General features: G+C 43.6%; 1 protein-coding gene across 1 annotated transcript in view; it reads right to left on the reverse strand.

Moving 5' to 3' along the window:
- Positions 1–19,180, reverse strand: part of shank3a (SH3 and multiple ankyrin repeat domains 3a) — a 684,304-nt gene that overhangs the window by 68,328 nt on the left and 596,796 nt on the right. The window contains exon 13 of the mRNA XM_038964510.1: positions 711–824. Within this exon, the coding sequence (XP_038820438.1) occupies positions 711–824 (114 nt within the window). The remainder of the gene's footprint in view (positions 1–710; positions 825–19,180) is intronic.

Genomic DNA, 19,180 nt, shown 5'->3' on the forward strand with positions numbered 1-19,180 from the left:
CATCTTCAGGTGTGTGTTTGTGTGTGTGCGCATGTGTGAATGCGCGTGCGTGCAATTGTTCATGTGTGTGTGTCTGTGTGTGTGTGTCCGCAGTCAGCGAGGGTATAGACATTAGAGGTCAGCATACAAAATATTGTACATACAGGGCTGAGTCAGCTCTGTGGACAGCACCTATTGTTCCACCAGCCTGTTCAGCACTGTGGACAGCACCTATAGTTCCACCAGCCTGTTCAGCACCGTGGACAGCACCTATAGTTCCGCCAGCCTGTTCAGCACCGTGGACAGCACCTATAGTTCCACCAGCCTGTTCAGCACCGTGGACAGCACCTATAGTTCTACCAGCCTGTTCAGCACCGTGGACAGCACCTATAGTTCCGCCAGCCTGTTCAGCACCGTGTACAGCACCTATAGTTCCACCAGCCTCTTCAGCACCATGGACAGCACCTATAGATCTACCAGCCTGTTCAGCACCGTGGACAGCACCTATAGTTCCACCAGCCTGTTCAGCACCGTGGACAGCACCTATAGTGCCACCAGCCTGTTCAGCACCGTGGACAGCACCCATAGTTCCACCAGCCTGTTCAGCACTGTGGACAGCACCCATAGTTCCACCAGCCTGTGGACAGGGCTAGGTAACCCAAGTAAGTTCACACAGTGAATAGTGAGAGTGTATGTTGTGTATGCCCGTGTGTATGTTCTCCAGTCCTTACCTAGCCGAGGGTCATACTGTCTCATCTGAACCTCTTCCACACAGTCGGCAGGGAACCAGCCTGTTCTCCCTTTGACCGTGCCCTCCCAGAAACCTCCTTCTCCTATACTCAACACTGACACAGGGGGAGAGAGAGAGACAGAGAGAGAGAGACAGACAGAGAGAGAGAGAGACAGAGAGAGAGAGAGAGAGACAGAGGGAGAGAGAGAGAGGGAGAGAGAGAGGGGGAGAAATAGAGAGGGAGCAAGAGAGAGAAAAATGAGTTATCTACAGCATATGTACAATACATTGCAGGTTAACAGATGAGTCTCCACTGTGGCTGAAAGAGAAGTCGATGTCACAGAATGTTGAGTGGAGTCAATAATCACACAGTTCTTGTATCATTTGTGGATAAAGTGGAGACAATTTAATGTTTTTATTTAAATATTAACCTTTATTTAACCATGAAGTCCCATTGATGTCAGAAGGCCTCATTACCAAGGGATACCTGACATTTTATTTCCTCTAAATAACAGACACATACCCACCACTGGGTGGGTAGCTAGCCATCAGATATTGCATTAGAAGGGGATGTGTGTGCACTTAGTCAAGGCTAAGAACTTGTGTGTGTGTGTGTGTGTGCGTGCGCGTGTGTTCATGTGAGCTCTGCTGTGGTAATTAGAGATGAATGTATGGTTGATATTGATCTTCGCTGCAGGACTGAGACAAGCGCTCATTTCCACTAAGCTCATCCATTACCCCAACACACACACACACACACACATTACCCCTAGCACACACAGGCTAACAAGAAGGCTAAAGAGCTGGACATACATATATTTTGTCACACACACACATTACCCCTAGCACACACAGGCTAACAAGAAGGCTAAAGAGATGGACATACATATATTTTGTCACACACACACATTACCCCTAGCACACACAGGCTAACAAGAAGGCTAAAGAGCTGGACATACATATATTTTGTCACACACACACATTACCCCTAGCACACACAGGCTAACAAGAAGGCTAAAGAGCTGGACATACATATATTTTGTCACACACACACACATTACCCCTAGCACACACAGGCTAACAAGAAGGCTAAAGAGCTGGACATACATATATTTTGTCACACACACACATTACCCCTAGCACACACAGGCTAACAAGAAGGCTAAAGAGCTGGACATACATATATTTTGTCACACACACACATTACCCCTAGCACACACAGGCTAACAAGAAGGCTAAAGAGCTGAACACGCATATATTCCGGCACACACACACACAAGAAAAAACACACACACACACACAAACACACACACACAAACACACACCAGAGAACACCAGCTGGAACTCTGGCTGTGCTCCACTGAGCCTCATCCTTTCATGGTTGCTAGGTTACGGCAAAGTCAGGTTGCAGCATGTGGCTGGTCTGGAGAATGTTAGAATGATGGGATGTTAACATGTTGGATTATTAGGATGTCAAAATGATTTTTCTTGAATAGGAGGATAAATTCGCAAACTCCCTCTGTGAGCGACAGTTGACTTCTTACATCACAGGACAGGTGACGTCACAATAATTTGGCAACTGCACTAGCACTTCACTAGCCTCCTAGTTCACATCTGCTACATTACCAATAGCAAATCAGCAAGGAACCAGACGCCCAGTCTTAGAACTCTGAGCACAGGCAGGGTTCACTATGATCGGGAAAAGCAGTTGCATCGACCCTTTCTGGTGGAGGAAACATGCTCTGATCCCTCTCTCTGATCATAGCTTAAACCTGCATCATTGTGAATCTCCTGCGTATACGCCCTCTCTACCTCTGTACGCTAACTTGGCAGAGAACCAGTACACAGCACTAAGCCATCAGCTTGCCTTCACTCCATTCAGAAACGTGTCAACAGTGAAACGTGGTAGACCTTCAGGGAGCTGATCCCCCCCTCTAATTCCCCTTCTCCAGCTGAATACACCCCGTGCTAGCTGTAATCAAGGACCAGGAAACCAGCCTGCCAATTAGCAGACAGCCACTCTAAGCTCCTCAAAAACCCCACAGCATCGCGTCACCACTTAATCCTCTCTCTGATATCAACTCATATCCCACATCAACATTCATACTTCAAATTAAATGTTTCATCTGAGTCACTCCAAACTAACACCTCAAATCACATGAACATTGTATTCTATTCATGACAACTATAGTCCACTCTGCTTATTTTTGATGAATGTCAACTATTGAGTATGTAAGAAAAGTGAAACTTTGAAAAAAAGTGTGCAGGAATGTTAAGTATCCTTTGGAGTCATGTTTTCTATTCCAACACAACATGAATGCATCATTTTCAACCACCAACTTCTGATCAGGATGACATGCTGAACTACAGATTATTGAGAGGCAGGAAACAAATCCCACAGGTCTTTCTGATTGGTTCTGCTCCCCATAACTCAGTCACAAGACACGAGCCAACGATTTAACTGTCATGGATCCCTCCGGAACTTTCATTACGCACACCTGGCCCCTATTCCCAGTGATTAGTTATTGTATAAGTGTGTCCTTGGTTTACCATAGTGCTGTCAATTATTGTTACAATGTCCGTTGGTTCGTGTGAGTACCTGTTCTATTGTGTTTTGGCCTTCGTGCCATTGTGGATTGTGCAGATGATTAGGGGTCTCGTCCCGTGTGTTAATCATTGTGCGCTTGTTTTATTTATTCGAGGTACTCCTCTTTTGTTTGGGTTTCAACCCTGTGTTTTGGAAAGGGTTTTTTGGTCTTCGTCCCCGTGCCTTTACACGGCATGCCGTAATTTGGGAGTAATAAAAAAAACTATTACTCATTCCTGCGCCTGTCTCCTGAATCATTTATACCAACGTGACATTAACAGTGTGCTTCATGCGGCAGGCTCACCAATCAAACTGGAAAACATTTCACATGAACACCATGCAACGACACCTGACAGTGCCGCAACCACAACCCGACTGACCAAAGATGACCATAATCGATCACTCTGGAGAGAGTGAAAGAGAAGGGGGAGGTAAGAGTGAGTAACAGCAGATGAAATACACTTTATAAAAACCTCAAATAACCCTGGTCCCTTGAGACACACACACAGAAAAAACGAACAGACACATACACACAGAACAAGGCCTGTTTTAAGAGTGTCACCCTTATACTGCCACTCTCTTGTGGCGTGTGCCAAGGCCTGGTTGGCATGCCACATGATTACTGTCCGCGGGAAACAGACGTTGGCACTCAGTGGCCCTGAAACAGAGCTGTGTGTGTTTAGTGACTAAGTGGCACCAGAGTTTCTTTCACTACTCAGGATGCACTAGGAGAAAGGCCAGAGAGAGGGAAAGAGGGAGAAACATAGAGGGAAGAAAGTAGAGAGAGGGAGAAGATATTAAGGAAATATAGAGAGTTCAAGAGGAAGGGAAGGAGGAACATGGGGGAGAAATAACAGTGAGAAAATGAGGGAAATAGGACATGGGGTTGATGGAGAGGAGAGAAGAAGCATAACCAGAAAATAATAACAGTGTGTTGTATGATGAGTGACTGAGTCAGTGACTGAGGTTAAAGCCAAACACTCATGGTGTAATGCAGTGTAAGCTACACTAGCCAAACAGTTCACAATCAACACCTCAGCAGGACATAGATCAGCCAAACACTGGACAAGAACTGCTACAGTACTACACCACCACAGGCTTCATACGGGTTCATAATCACCTCTACAGGTACACAGCAGTGAGTGACAGAGGACAGATGATTACAACACAGGGTTTCAGTCACCTCATAGAACAATAACAAATGCTTTGGTGGTATAGTGCTTTAAACTTGGTTTCAAAACATTTCACTTAGTAAAGCGGCAGAAACTCAACTAATCTTGAATGTGTAGCAGGCAGCACAAGCAGGCAGCACAAGCCGTAGGAAACAGTCATAGCTGCAGCAACGGGTCATAGTTCCCATTATATTCTATGGGAAGAGTTAGTTATACTGGACTGGGAACTCAACAGAGTCTTTACACCTCTGAGAGCCAGGGTGTTATGCAGTCATTCCACTGCAACAATAGCTGGACAGCTATTGTTCCACACACCATTTTACTGTTGCTGACAAGGACAGGCCCAATTAAATACTAATAAAGTCATCATACGCAGGGGATGGACAAAGAAAGAGGGAGGGAAAGACAATGAAAGACAAAGGCAAATAGAGGGATGGTGAGAGAGGTGAGAATGAAAGGGAGCTGGAGAGAGATACTGTACAAAAGGAGCGGAATAACCCTCATCAGAACTTAAACTATGATTGGAAGGTTATGCATTTGACTGAGGTGTGTGTGTCTGTATGTATTTCTTTGTGTGTGTGTAAGTGCAGTAGTAAGTGTGCACATATATACATATATGTGTGTGTGTGTGTGTGTGTGTGTGTGTGTGTGTGTGTGTGTGTGTGTGTGTGTGTGTGTGTGTGTGTGTGTGTGTGTGTGTGTGTGTGTGTGTGTGCGTGTGCGTGTCAGTGTCCTGTCTGAGGTTGCCTGCGGATGAGTGTCACGATGCCTGGTCCAGAAATAGCATCAGTGGCGATGCAGAGTTATTTATACTCCACACACATCCTGCCCTGCCTGCAAGCTCCACCGCATCCCCACCAAACGCGTGTGCGTGCGCGTGTGTGTGTGTGACGACCGACAGCTCATTTTAATTTCAGCCAAGCCTCGCGCTACTGCTCAAAGCTGAGTCATTCACACACACATAAATATCCACTCTCCCCCCGCACACACTAAACCATACTCTCTCTCTCTGTCTCTCCTCCTCACTAACACACACACAGCAGTATACCATGCATTTGGAAAGTATCCAGACCCCTTGACTTTTCCCCAAAATAATTACGTTACAACCTTATTCTAAATGTTTTTCCCTCATCAATCTACACACAATACCCAATAATGACAAAGCAAAAACAGGTTTTTAGAAATGTTTGCCAATGTATAAAAAAAAACTGAAATATCACATTTACATAAGTATTCAGACCCTTTACTCAGTACTTTGTTGAAGCACCTTTAGCAGCGATTACAGCCTTGAGTCTTCTTGGGTATAATGATACAAGCGTGGCACACCTGTATTTGGGGAGTTTCTCCCTTTCTTCTCTGCAGATCCTCTCAAGCTCTGTCAGGTTGGATGGGGAGCTTTGCTGAACAGCTATTTTCAGGTCTCTCCAGAGATGTTAGATTGGGTTCAAGTCCGGGCTCTGGCTGGGCCCCTAAAGGACATTCCACTCCTGCATTGTCTTGGCTGTGTGCTTAGGGTCGTTGTCCTGTTGGAAGGTGAACCTTCGCCCCAGTCTGAGGTCCTGAACGCTCTGGAGCAGGTTTTCATCAAGGATCTCTCTGTACTTTGCTCTGTTCATCTTTCCCTTGATCCTGACTAGTCTCCCAGTCACTGCCTCTGAAAAACATCCCCACAGCATGATGCTGCCACCACCATGCTTCACTGGTTTTCTCCAGACATGATGCTTGGCATTCAGGCCAAAGAGTTCAATCTTGGTTTCATCAAACCAGAGAATCTTGTTTCTCCTGGTCTGAGAGTCTTTAGGTGCCTTTTGGCAAATTCCAAGCGGGTTGTCATGTGCCTTTTACTGGGAGTGGCTTCCGTCTGGCCACTCTACCATAAAGGCCTGATTGGTGGAGTGCTGCAGAGATGGTTGTCCTTCTGGAAGGTTCTCCCATCGCCACAGAGGAACTCTGGAGCTCTATCAGAGTGACCATTGGGTTCTTGGTCACCTCCCTGACCAAGGCCCTTCTCCCGCATTTGCTCAGTTTACCTTGGTGGCCAGCTCTAGGTAGAGTCTTGGTGGATCCAAACTTCTTCCATTTAAGAATGATTGAGGCCACTGTGTTCTTGGGGACCTTCAATTTTGTAGACATCTTTTGGTACCCTTCCCCAGATCTGTGCCTCAACACAATCCTGTCTCAGAGCTCTATGGACAATTCCTTCAACCTCATGGATTGTTTTTTTCTCTGACATGTACTGTCAACTGTGGGACCTTATATAGACAGGTTTGTGCCTTTCCAAATCATGTCCAATCAATTTAATTTACCACAACTATTCGGCCCAGTATTAAAAGTTATATATATATAAATGTTCTATAGCTCGACAGTTTAGAAGGTCCAGAAAGGTACATCAGCAAGCCACTTATATATTGTATTTTGTAAGGATGTATCGGTGCTAAGATAGGCCCACCATTGGAAAATAGTGATGGGCTTCTTCTGACATTGAGATGCGCTGTCTCTCTCTCCTTTCCATCTCTCCACCAGTTCTTAATGCTGTAACCTATTTACATTCACTCTCCTCCAATAGGCTATAAGTAAGAAAAAGAAGTCAAAATAAGTGTCCAACAAGCTATTGTAGTCTGGCTTTTCCTGGGACACAAGATTTAAAAGGAATAGCCGAGGCAGCAGAGAGGCCAAATGTGTAACTGCGAAACAGAACAATGAAGACAGACAGGCTTGAGATGTGTAGCCTAAGTTAGAAGTGTATGCATATTAGTTCATAATTATATAATTAGCTCAATATTAGGCTAAATACTGCAGTGAATATATCCAGTCAATTTAAACTGCGAAATAAAAAAAAGTTATCAGATAATGAAATCACAGGTAGCATACACTGTGTGCGCTCTCGAGGCTGCTCTCCCAGTCCCAGGGCACGTAGATTGAAAAGCTACACTATTGATTATTGAGCTCCTGAGTGGCGTAGCGGTCTAAGGCACTGCTCAGTGCAAGAGGCGTCACTACAGTCCCTGGTTTGAATCCAGGCTGAATCAAATCCGGCTTGGAGTCCCCATAGGGTGGCGCACAATTGGCCCAGTGTTGTCCGGGTTTGCCTTACATTTGATATAATGATGGAAGTGAAATGGCATGTTCTGTTCGTCATCCCAATTACATGCACATGCTTTCACCGCCTATTACAAGCACAGTAATAACCTATGCAAAACCAGATTTGTGAAACAACCTAAGTCACTCACTACACATGGCTTGGTGGGGTGGCACTGTGTAGGCTCAAGCTACCCTTCAAATGTAAGCCTACATATTAGGCCTGCACTAATTGTGGTAGTGTGTTGTGAACAGAAGAGAAGTGCAGGCAAAACCTTGGAAATTAAGATTACAAATACATTTTATGAGGAGCTTGTTGTTGGAGTACTTCTTGCAGACCGACACAAATAATTGGCACTACTACATAGATAATCGTCGCTACATTACATAGACGTGTAGGCTACACTTACAACGTATTACAATCATCTACCTTGTCACATATGCGTTATTTGACTCGAGAACCAACAGTGAAGCACTCTTTCCTCAAATAACAACTTTGCCATGAAGGGGGTTTTGAACTCGCAGCCACAAATTAGTGATAGCAGTAAGGGTAGCATCTACAACTTTATTTACTATGTAAACGTACATGTTGTTTAACTTGAATGCTGTGAAAGCACATGTCAAACGTTAAGGATGCATCAATGCAATATTGGCAAACAACATTTTGTTATAGACCAACAAAACAAAAGTAAACCTTGAATTTGTAGGTTTAAAATATCCCTCTGGTGGGTTTTTAAGAAATGCCATTGGTTGGTGGATATAAAGTCTAAGATCTTTGATATGAGAGAGAGAGAGAGAGAGAGACACACAGACAATACTGACAGAGAATACAACACTAACGTACTCTATGTACCTTTCCACAACAGGGACATAGGAGACCATTTGCATAGTGAATACTGTATGCAGTACATACTGTACATGTAGTATAGCATACAGGTTGCACATTTAGCAGTACAATGCAGCATTTGGGTACAGTGAGAATACTAACACCATATGCATATGCAGAAATCATCATCAGAAAACAATACTAAGCACACATTTTCCGGTATAATTTTTAGTTGTTGTTGATATTTTCACTTATAAGCAAATTCATACTCATATTTTGGTTGCTAAAGACTCGACCCAGTGGTTCGTTATGATTAGTGCGATATTTATGGACGTGAACCAGTCGTTTGTTTGGATTTTGGATTTTTGGTTCCAAAGGACAGATTGCCACCGGTCTATGCTTCACAGAGTGCCAAGAGTGTACAGCTGTCATCAAGGCAAATGTAACGGCTTTCTTCCTGGGATGAAGGAGAGGACCAAAACGCAGCGCGGCTAGTGTTCAACATGTTTAATAAAGAATAATAACGTGAACACTACAAGCTACAAAACAAAAAATGTGAAAACCGAAAACAGTCCTATCTGGTGCAGAACACAAAGACAGAAAACAACCACTCACAAATCCCAACACAAAACAAGCTACCTTAATATGGTTCCCAATCAGAGACAATGACAAACACCTGCCTCTGATTGAGAACCACATCAGGCCAATTGACAATCCCCACATAGAAACACAAAACATAGAATGCCCACCCAGCTCACGTCCTGACCAACACAAAACAAGGAAAACACACAAGAACTATGGTCAGAACGTGACAGTAAAGGGTGGCTCCTTTGAAGAATCTCAAATATAAAATATATTTTGATTTGTTTAACACTTTTTTGGTTACTACATGATTCCATATATGTTATTTCATAGTTTTAATGTCTTCACTATTATTCTACAATGTAGAAAATAGTTAAAATAAATAAAAACCCTTGAATGAGTACTTTTGACAGGTACAGTACGTTCAGTAATTGATCATGACAGAGAAAATATTACAGATACTGTATGCTATGTCTAGTGTGTCTGAGTACAGTCTGACTACAGTCTGTGTGGAACTGCTGTGGGTGGGTGGAAGGTGATGAGTAAGGTGTTTGTTCAGTATGGTTTTGTGTGTGTTTGTGTGTGTGTACAGGGAGCATTCCAATAACCAGAGTGCAGTTGTTATTAGATTGGGAGCCCTGCACGCTTTATTAAACCTTGGTTCAATCCGCAGTAATAGAGAGAGAACAACTGCATCTTCTTGAACACACACACGCACACGCACACACACACGCACGCGCACGCACGCACACACACGCACGCGCACGCACACACTTGGGATGCAAATCTCAAGGTTTATTCGACTCCATATCCGTAGTCTCTCTAAACAGATGGGTTGCCTCTGACAATGTACAAATGTTCCAGCGTACACGTCTGTACGTAGACCAACGTCAGTTTGGCAGAAAGGAAAGGGCGGAGTTGGGACATCCGTCCAGAGCCATATCGGTTTATGTCCTGCTGTAAATATTTCCGGTAGCTAGCTAGATGAAGCTCGCAGAGGATATGTTCAATGAGTGTATTTTGCAAATGAGTAGATTGCATGTGCCATGACGTTAGCGTTACAGGCTCACAACCACTGCCTGGCTGTGGCTAAAATGAGCCTAGCTATCTGTGTCCCCATTGTGTCTGCTGATGTATCCCCAAACTGGTGATCTGTTGGAGAGTTGTCTGTCTGAAGAGCACCCTTCCCCCAAAAACATTATACTCAAGAAAATTCGACATAAAGCATTATTTGTTATTTGTTAATTATTTGTTACTTTTACTTCTTATTCTTTTTTATTTTTTAACTGCATTGTTGGTTAAGGGCTTGTAAGTAAGCATTTCACTGTAAGGTCTACACCTGTTGTATTTGGCGCATGTGACAAAGAAAATGTGATTTGATTTGAGTATAGGACTGATATCTCTCATCTTATCACAAGCAGAAGATGAATTGGATGAGGGGATGAGATCAGAGGTGAGGAGGAGTAAAGGGGGATTGAGGAAGAAATGGAGGAGCAGAGTGGACCCCTAAGGCACAGACCAGTGTAGTTGAATAAAGGAGTGAAAGTGAGCGGAGGGACGGATAGTCACGCTTTCCTGAGACTGAGGCTCTGTGTGTGTTTGTGTTTTTTTCTGTGTGTGTTTGTTTCTGTGTGTGTGTGAGTGTGAGTGTGAGTGTGAGTGTGTGTGTGTGTGTGTGTGTGTGTGTGTGTGTGTGTGTGTGTGTGTGTGTGTGTGTGTGTGTGTCTGTGTGGTGTGTGTGTATGTGCGCGTGTCTGTGTGGTGTGTGTGTGTGTGTGTGTGTGTGTATGTGCGCGTGTCTGTGTGGTGTGTGTCTGTGTGTGTGTGTGTGTGTGTATGTGCGCGTGTCTGTGTGGTGTGTGCTCTCAGGGCTCCTTCAGTTCAGAGAGGGCTGGGGAGTGGTGCAGTCCCTACCTCATCTGTATTCAACACACAGCGTGTGTGTGTGTGTGTGTGTGTGTGTGTGTGTGTGTGTGTGTGTGTGTGTGTGTGTGTGTGTGTGTGTGTGTGTGTGTGTGTGAGTGAGTGTGAGAGAGAGAGAGAGAGAGAGAGAGAGAGAGAGAGAGAGAGAGAGAGAGAGAGAGAGAGAGAGAGAGAGAGAGAGAGAGAGAGAGAGAGAGAGAGAGAGAGAGAGAGAGAGAGAGAGAGAGAGAGAGAGAGAGAGAGAGAGAGAGAGAGAGAGAGAGAGAGAGTTTGAGTGAATGAGTGATAAGATGATTCAGTCAAGTAAGAAAGAGAGTGTAGCACAGAGGGAGCTTTATTTATGAATGACGGAGGAGGCATGTACAGCAAGAGAGCAGGCGGTGAGGAAGAAGGGACAGAAGTAAGAAAGAGGTAGAGAGGTTGGAGATGGGAGTGTGAGAGTAATGGAGGGGGAGGGGAGAGAAGGAAGGGGGAGGAAAACTCCAAGTATGACTCAGAGGGAGCCCTTCTCTCTCATCTCCTCTCTTCCCTCCCTCCCAACCTTGAATGGATCTACAAAACTCTTTCATTTTCATTTTCTCCGTCTATTTCATGTATTATCTTTTCTCTTGTCCATTTCTCCATTTCTATCGGCCTCCAGGTGAAGACAAAAATAGAGTTGCTAAGGCCAATTTGGATGCCTAATAACTCGTACCTATCCTTTCTATCTTTCTCTTTTATTCTCACCTCAATACACTCACTAGCTCATGCTATGTGTGCATATCTTCTTGCTGCACAGCCTGGCTGTGGATAAAAACCTGTGAAAAACAGAAGCACCTTTATGTTGCCAGGTTTAAAAGAACATCACTAGTGTTTGATAGAGAGTGTTGAGTGATTACCTATTGAGAGGTCTTATGTCATTGACTGAGTGTCTCTTAATCTCTTATAGACGTCTTTCATTTCAGTGTGTGTGTGTGTTTGTAGGTGTGCTAACTGCAGTTGATTGATGGTGTTTACTCTGTGATACATGATCAGACCTTAATGAGCTGGACTGTTGCTCCTCGTAAACACTCACATGATGACATTGGCTGTCAATAACTGTGTGTGTTTGTTTGTTTGTGCGTGTGTGTGTGTATGTGTGACGTGTTTGTGTGCATTCATACAGTAACACATAGTGATACACAGTGCCACAGTAACAGTGTCAGGGCAGGGCTGAAAAAGGGAAGGGGCCTGAAGTCCATATGGAGTCACTGCAGGATCTAACAGTTTCACTGTGTGCTCCCTGCTACGGCTCACTATCTGGACATACACCGCCTTCGGAAAGTATTCATACCCCTTGACTTTTTCCACATTTTGTTAGGTTACAGCTTTAGTGTAAAATTGATTCAATCGTTTCCCCCCCTCATCAATCTACACTATACCCCATTATGACAAAGCAAAAACAGTTTTTTAGACATTTTTGCTAATTTATAAAAAATGTAAAACTGATATCACATTTACATATGTATTCAGACCCTATACTCAGTACTTTAATGAAGCACTTTTGGCAGCAATTACAGCCCTGAGTCTTCTTGAGTATGACGCTACAAGCTTGACACACCTGTATTTGGGGAGTTTCTCTCATTCTTCTCTGCAGATTGTTTCAAGCTCTGTCAGGTTGGATGGGGAGCATTGCTTCATAGCTATTTTCAGGTCTCTCCAGAGATGTTCGATCGAGTTCAAGGCTGGACTCTGGCTGGGCCCCTCAAGGACATTCAGAGACTTGTCCCGAAGCCACTCCTGCGTTGTCTTGGCTGTGTGCTTAGGGTCGTTGTCCTGTTGGAAGGTGAACCTTCGCCCCAGTCTGAGGTCCAGAACGCTCTGGAGCAGGTTTTCATCAAGGATCTCTCTGTACTTTTCTCCGTTCATCTTGCCTCGAATCCTGACTAGTCTCCCATTCCCTGCTGCTGAAAAACATCCCCACAGCATGATGCTACCACCACAATGCTTTACTGTAGGGATGGTGCCAGGTTTCCTCCAGACGTGACGATTGGCATTCAATGCCAAAGAGTTCAATCTTGGTTTCATCAGACAAAATAATCTTGTTTCTCATGGTCTAAGAGTCTTTAGTTGCCTTTTGGCAAACTCCAAGCAGGCTGTCATGTGCCTTTTACTGAGGAGTGGTTTCCGTCTGGCCACTCTACCATAAAGGCCTGATTGGTGGAGTGCTGCAGAGATGATTGTTCTTCTGGAAGGTTCTTCCATCTCCACAGAGGAACTCTAGAGCTCTGTCAGAGTGACAATCAGGTTCTTGGTCACCTCCCTGACCAATGCCCTTCTCCCCCGATTGCTCAGTTTGGCCGGGCGACCAGCTCTAGTAAGAGTCTTGGTGGTTCCAAACTTCTTCAATTTAAGAATTGATGGAGGTCACTGTGTTCTTGGGGACCTCCAATGCTGCAGACATTTTTGTTACCCCAGATCTGTGCCTCAACACAATCATGTCTCGGATCTCTACGGACCATTCCTTCGATCTCAATGGTTGGTTTTGCTCTGACATGCACTGTCAACTGTGGGACATAATATAGACAGGTAGGTGCCTTTCCAAATAATTTCCAACAAATTGCATTTACCACAATCAAGTTGTAGAAACATCTCAAGGATGATCAATGGAAACAGGATGCACCTGAGCTCAACTTGAGTCTCATGAAAAAGGGTTTGAATACTTAAGAAGGTATTTCTGTTTCTTATTTTTTATAAATTTGAAAAAAAAATCTACAAACCTGTTTTCTCTTTGTCATTATGGGGTATTGTGTGTAGATTTCTGAGGATTTTTTGTTGTTGATTTAATCCATTTTAGAATAAGGCTGTAACGTAACAAAATGTGGAAAAAGTCAATGGGTCTGAATACCTTCCGAAGGCATTGTAAATACACACGTATGCAGACACCTGTCTGTCACTCCGACATTGCTCGCCCTAATATTTACAGTTGAAGTCGGAAGTTTGCATACACTTAGGTTGGAGTCATTATAACTTGTTTTTCAACCACTCCACAAATGTCTTGTTAACAAATTATACATTTTGGCAAGTCGGTTAGGACATCTACTTTGTGCATGACACAAGTCATTTTTCCAACAATTGTTTACAGACAAATTACTTCAATTATAATTCACTGTATCACAATTCCAGTGGGTCAGAAGTTTACATACACTGAGTTGACTGTGCCGTTAAACAGCTTGGAAAATTCCAGAAAATTATGTCATGGCTTTAGAAGCTTCTGATAGGCTAATTGACATAATTTGAGTCAATTGGAGGTGTACCTGTGGATGTATTTCAAGGCCTACCTTCAAACTCAGTGCCTCTTTGCTTGACATCATGGTAAAATCAAAAGAAAGCAGCCAAGACCTCAGAAAAAACAAATTGTAGACCTCCACAAGTCTGGTTCATCCTTGGGAGCAATTTCCAAACGCCTGAAGGTACCACGTTAATCTGTACAAACAATAGTACGGAAGTATGAACACCATGGGACCACGCAGCCGTCATACTGCTCAGGAAGGAGACGCGTTCTGTCTCCTAGAGATGAACGTACTTTGGTGCGAAAAGTGCAAATCAATCTCAGAACAACAGCAAAGGATCTTGTGAAGATGCTGGAGGAAACAGGTACAAAAGTATATATATCCACAGTAAAACGAGTCCTATATCGACATAACCTGAAAGGCCGCTCAGCAATGAAGAATCCACTGGTCCAAAACCACCATAAAAAACAGACTACGGTTTGCAATTGCACATGGGGACAAAGATCGTACTTTTTGGAGAAATGTCCTCTGGTGTGATGAAACAAAAATAGAACTGTTTATCCATATTGACCATCGTACTGTTTGAGAAAAAGGGGGAGGCTTGCAAGCCGAAGAACACCATCCCAACCGTGAAGCACGGGGTTGGCAGCATCATGTTGTGGGGGTGCTTTGCTGCAGGAGGGACTGGTGCACTTCACAAAATAGATGGCACCATGAGGAAGGAAAATTATGTGGATGCATTGAAGCAACATATCAAGACATCAGTCAGGGAGTTAAAGCTTGGTCGCAAATAGGTCTTCCAAATGGACAATGACCCCCCCATTCCAAAGTTGGGGCAAAATGGCTTAAGGACAACAAAGTCAAGGTATAGAAGTTGCCATCACAAAGCCCTGACCTCAATCCCATAGAAAATGTGTGGGCAGAACTGAAAAAGGGTGTGCGAGCAAGGAAGCCTATAAACCTGACTCAGTTACACCAGCTCTGTCAGGAGGAATGGGCCAAAATTCACCCAACTTATTGTGGGAAAGCTTGTGGAAGGCTACCCGAAACGTTTGACCCAAGTTAAACAATTTAAAGGCAATGCTACCAAATACTAATTAAGTGTATGTAAACTTCTGACCCACTGGGAATGTGATGGAAGAAATAAAAGCTGAAGTAAATCATTCTCTCTACTATTATTCTGACATTTCACATTCTTAAAATAAAGTGGTGATCCTAACTGACCTAAGACAGGGAATTTTAACTAGGATTAAATGTCAGGAATTGTGAAAATCTGAGTATATATGAATTTGGCTAAAGTGTATGTAAACTTCTGACTTCAACTGTATATACACTGCTCAAAAAAATAAAGGGAACACTTAAAAAACACAATGTAACTCCAAGTCAATCACACTTCTGTGAAATCAAACTGTCCACTTAGGAAGCAACACTGATTGACAATACATTTCACATGCTGTTGTGCAAATGGAATAGACAAAAGGTGGAAATTATAGGCAATTAGCAAGACACCCCCAATAAAGGAGTGGTTCTGCAGGTGGTGACCACAGACCACTTCTCAGTTCCTATGCTTCCTGGCTGATGTTTTGGTCACTTTTGAATGCTGGCGGTGCTTTCACTCTAGTGGTAGCATGAGACGGAGTCTACAACCCACACAAGTGGCTCAGGTAGTGCAGCTCATCCAGGATGGCACATCAATGCGAGCTGTGGCAAGAAGGTTTGCTGTGTCTGTCAGCGTAGTGTCCAGAGCATGGAGGCGCTACCAGGAGACAGGCCAGTACATCAGGAGACGTGGAGGAGGCCGTAGGAGGGCAACAACCCAGCAGCAGGACCGCTACCTCCGCCTTTGTGCAAGGAGGAGCACTGCCAGAGCCGCATTGATGTGCCATCCTGGATGAGCTGCACTACCTGAGCCACTTGTGTGGGTTGTAGACTCCGTCTCATGCTACCACTAGAGTGAAAGCACCGCCAGCATTCAAAAGTGACCAAAACATCAGCCAGGAAGCATAGGAACTGAGAAGTGGTCTGTGGTCACCACCTGCAGAACCACTCCTTTATTGGGGGTGTCTTGCTAATTGCCTATAATTTCCACCTTTTGTCTATTCCATTTGCACAACAGCATGTGAAATTTATTGTCAATCAGTGTTGCTTCCTAAGTGGACAGTTTGATTTCACAAAAGTGTGATTGACTTGGAGTTACATTGTGTTGTTTAAGTGTTCCCTTTATTTTTTTGAGCAGTGTATTTCTTATTTCCATTATTTTACTTTTAGATTTGTGTGTATTGTTGTGAATTGTTAGATATTACTGCACTGTTGGAGCTAGGAACATAAGTATTTCGTTACACCCATAATAACATCTGCTAAATATATGTGTATGTGACCAATACATTTTCATTTGATATGATTTGACACACAAACACGCAAGGAAAGACACACACACGCGCACACACACACACACACACACACACACACACACACACACACACACACACACACACACACACACACACACACACACACACACACATTCACGTATCAAATCAAATTATATTTGTCACATGATCCGAATAAAACAGGTGTAGACCTTCCAGTGAAATGCTTACAGACATATGTACACACACACACGCACACACGCATACACATGCACACACAGTACGTAATGGCTATAGAGTAATCCTGTCAGGAATGTCAGGGTGCTTACACTTCTGTTCCTGATGTAATGTTCATCTTTATTTATACTGATTAGCTTTGCGTGTGTGTGTGTGTGTGTGTGTGTGTGCGTGTGTGTGTGTGTGTGTGTGTATGTGTGTGTGTGTGTGTGTGTGTGTGTGTGTGTGTGTGTGTGTGTGTGTGTGTGTGTGTGTGTGTGTGTGTGTGTGTGTGTGTGTGTGTGTGTGTGCGTGCGTGCGTGCGTGTGTGTGTGTGTGTGTGTGTGTGTGTGTGTGTGCGTGCGTGTGTGTCTGTGTGTGTGATATAGAGGGACAGATGGTGTGGTCAGCAGGGTGCAGGTGTGTGTGGGCGGGTTTTTGCTACCTGCTGTGTCTCTGATTGGACAGAGAGAGGTCAGCTGTGACACTCTTGTCCTTCCCCCAGGCCACTGACCCAACAGATATCAACGCACACACACACACATATGAGTCTTAATACCATCTTAATAAACTTCACTATGACCTTGCACCCAGTCACTTTCCTTTTTTTCTCACAAATTCCCCGATCCCTATTGCCTACCACCCCCTTCTCAGGTATCATAATGTAGGCTGAAATAATTCCTATTTTACAACTGTGTTAGAGAGGGAGTGTGAACTGTGTAGCCGTCAATCACTGTGTATGTGATAGGTGAGTCATTCCATGTCATTTCAGCCAGCCATGACACCCACTATCTCAGATTTTTCAGATTTTTTTTTCTGTAGTTAGAAACAGATAAGATTAGCATTCCTGCGACATTATTTTGTCGAAGTATAATTTGATCCCTGAGAAATTAAGCTAATTTGTTATAGTCAAATTTACCTTTTCTAACAGTGAGTAAGACAAAGAAATTATCAAAAGCCACCCACGAACCCCAACAACCCGTATACAGTATCAGTTCTCTATGTCTGACAAGTAAGATGGAGCTGCGGCTTGGAGTATTGTTTCTTCATCCTATGTAATGCATTCTCAGTGAATTTGGCAATGTTTTGTATTCCCTGTTCAGATAAATTTGTTATTGAAGTTATTAGGTTTATGCCCCATCATACATCCATACATATTACCAGGTTCTGACCACTAGATTCTCATGTCTAACTCATTAGTACTATATTTATTGAATATGATATGAATCCTATAAATTAAAATGGCCAATTTGGATGCAATCAATTAGCTTACTTTCTCAGAGATTAAATTATATTTCAAAAACATAATGTTGCAGGAATGCTTTCAGAACAATCTGATATGGTGGTTGTCAAAACCCAGGTTTCAGATGAAAAACACACACACACACACACACACACACACACACACACACACACACACACACACACACACACACACACACACACACACACACACACACACACACACACACACACACACACACACACACACACACACACACACACACACATATAAAATGTATAAACTGCAATGGGCAAAAAATGTTTGAGAACATACTTGAAAATATACTACCCACTACAATCTGAATGCATTCTGGCCATTCAATGTCCCAAAAACAACCTTGTCAAAAGAAAGCATAGGTATAAGTAACCTTTGAGGTTATACAATTCAAATTACACTCCAGAGAAGGATAATTGTGTGTTTTTTGTCAGTTTTTTTAAATGGTAGGATCAAACTTATACATTTGCTTTTATTATTCATGAAAATTGAGTATTTCATTTTAAAGGACAATAATATGCGACATCTGTGTTGTGTTAGTGTGATCAGCACCTGTTGCTTAGTTACGGACAGATGCATTCTGGTCTCAGAAACAGCTACATCTGTGTCTTCAAAATTGGAATATAACGCTGTGTGTGTGTGTGTGTGTGTGTGTGTGTGTGTGTGTGTGTGTGTGTGTGTGTGTGTGTGTGTGTGTGTGTGTGTGTGTGTGTGTGTGTGTGTGTGTGTGTGTGTGTGTGTGTGTGTGTGTGAGTGTCTGTGTGTGCATTGTCACAATGCTGCATTCCAATGATCTATTGTGCTTATCTGAGAGCCCATTACAGCACTCAGTTCTAGGCTAACAACACACAGACACACACAGACAGACAGATTTGTGCCTCTGTGCCAACACGCTAGAGAAGCCCTGAGCAATGAAGGCTCCAGGTTTACCAAGTGTTAGCCCTGAACCAGAAATAGTCGAGGTTTACCAAGCGTTAGCCCTGAGCCATGAAGGGTCCAGGTTTACCAAGCATTAGCACCAGTGGAAGGTTTGAGCCTGGTCTTGTATAACTGCAGTAATGGTTAAATCACCCTGCATTCCCATTGAGATCATTAGTAATGCCTGTCTTTTGACCATGTATGTGTGTCTACTGGCTTGTGTGCTTGCATGTGAGTGTATATGTGCGTGTGTGCGTGTGTGCGTGTGTG

The sequence above is a fragment of the Salvelinus namaycush genome, chromosome 2 (assembly GCF_016432855.1).
Source record: "Salvelinus namaycush isolate Seneca chromosome 2, SaNama_1.0, whole genome shotgun sequence".
In the NCBI taxonomy this organism is placed as follows: Eukaryota; Metazoa; Chordata; class Actinopteri; order Salmoniformes; family Salmonidae; genus Salvelinus; species Salvelinus namaycush.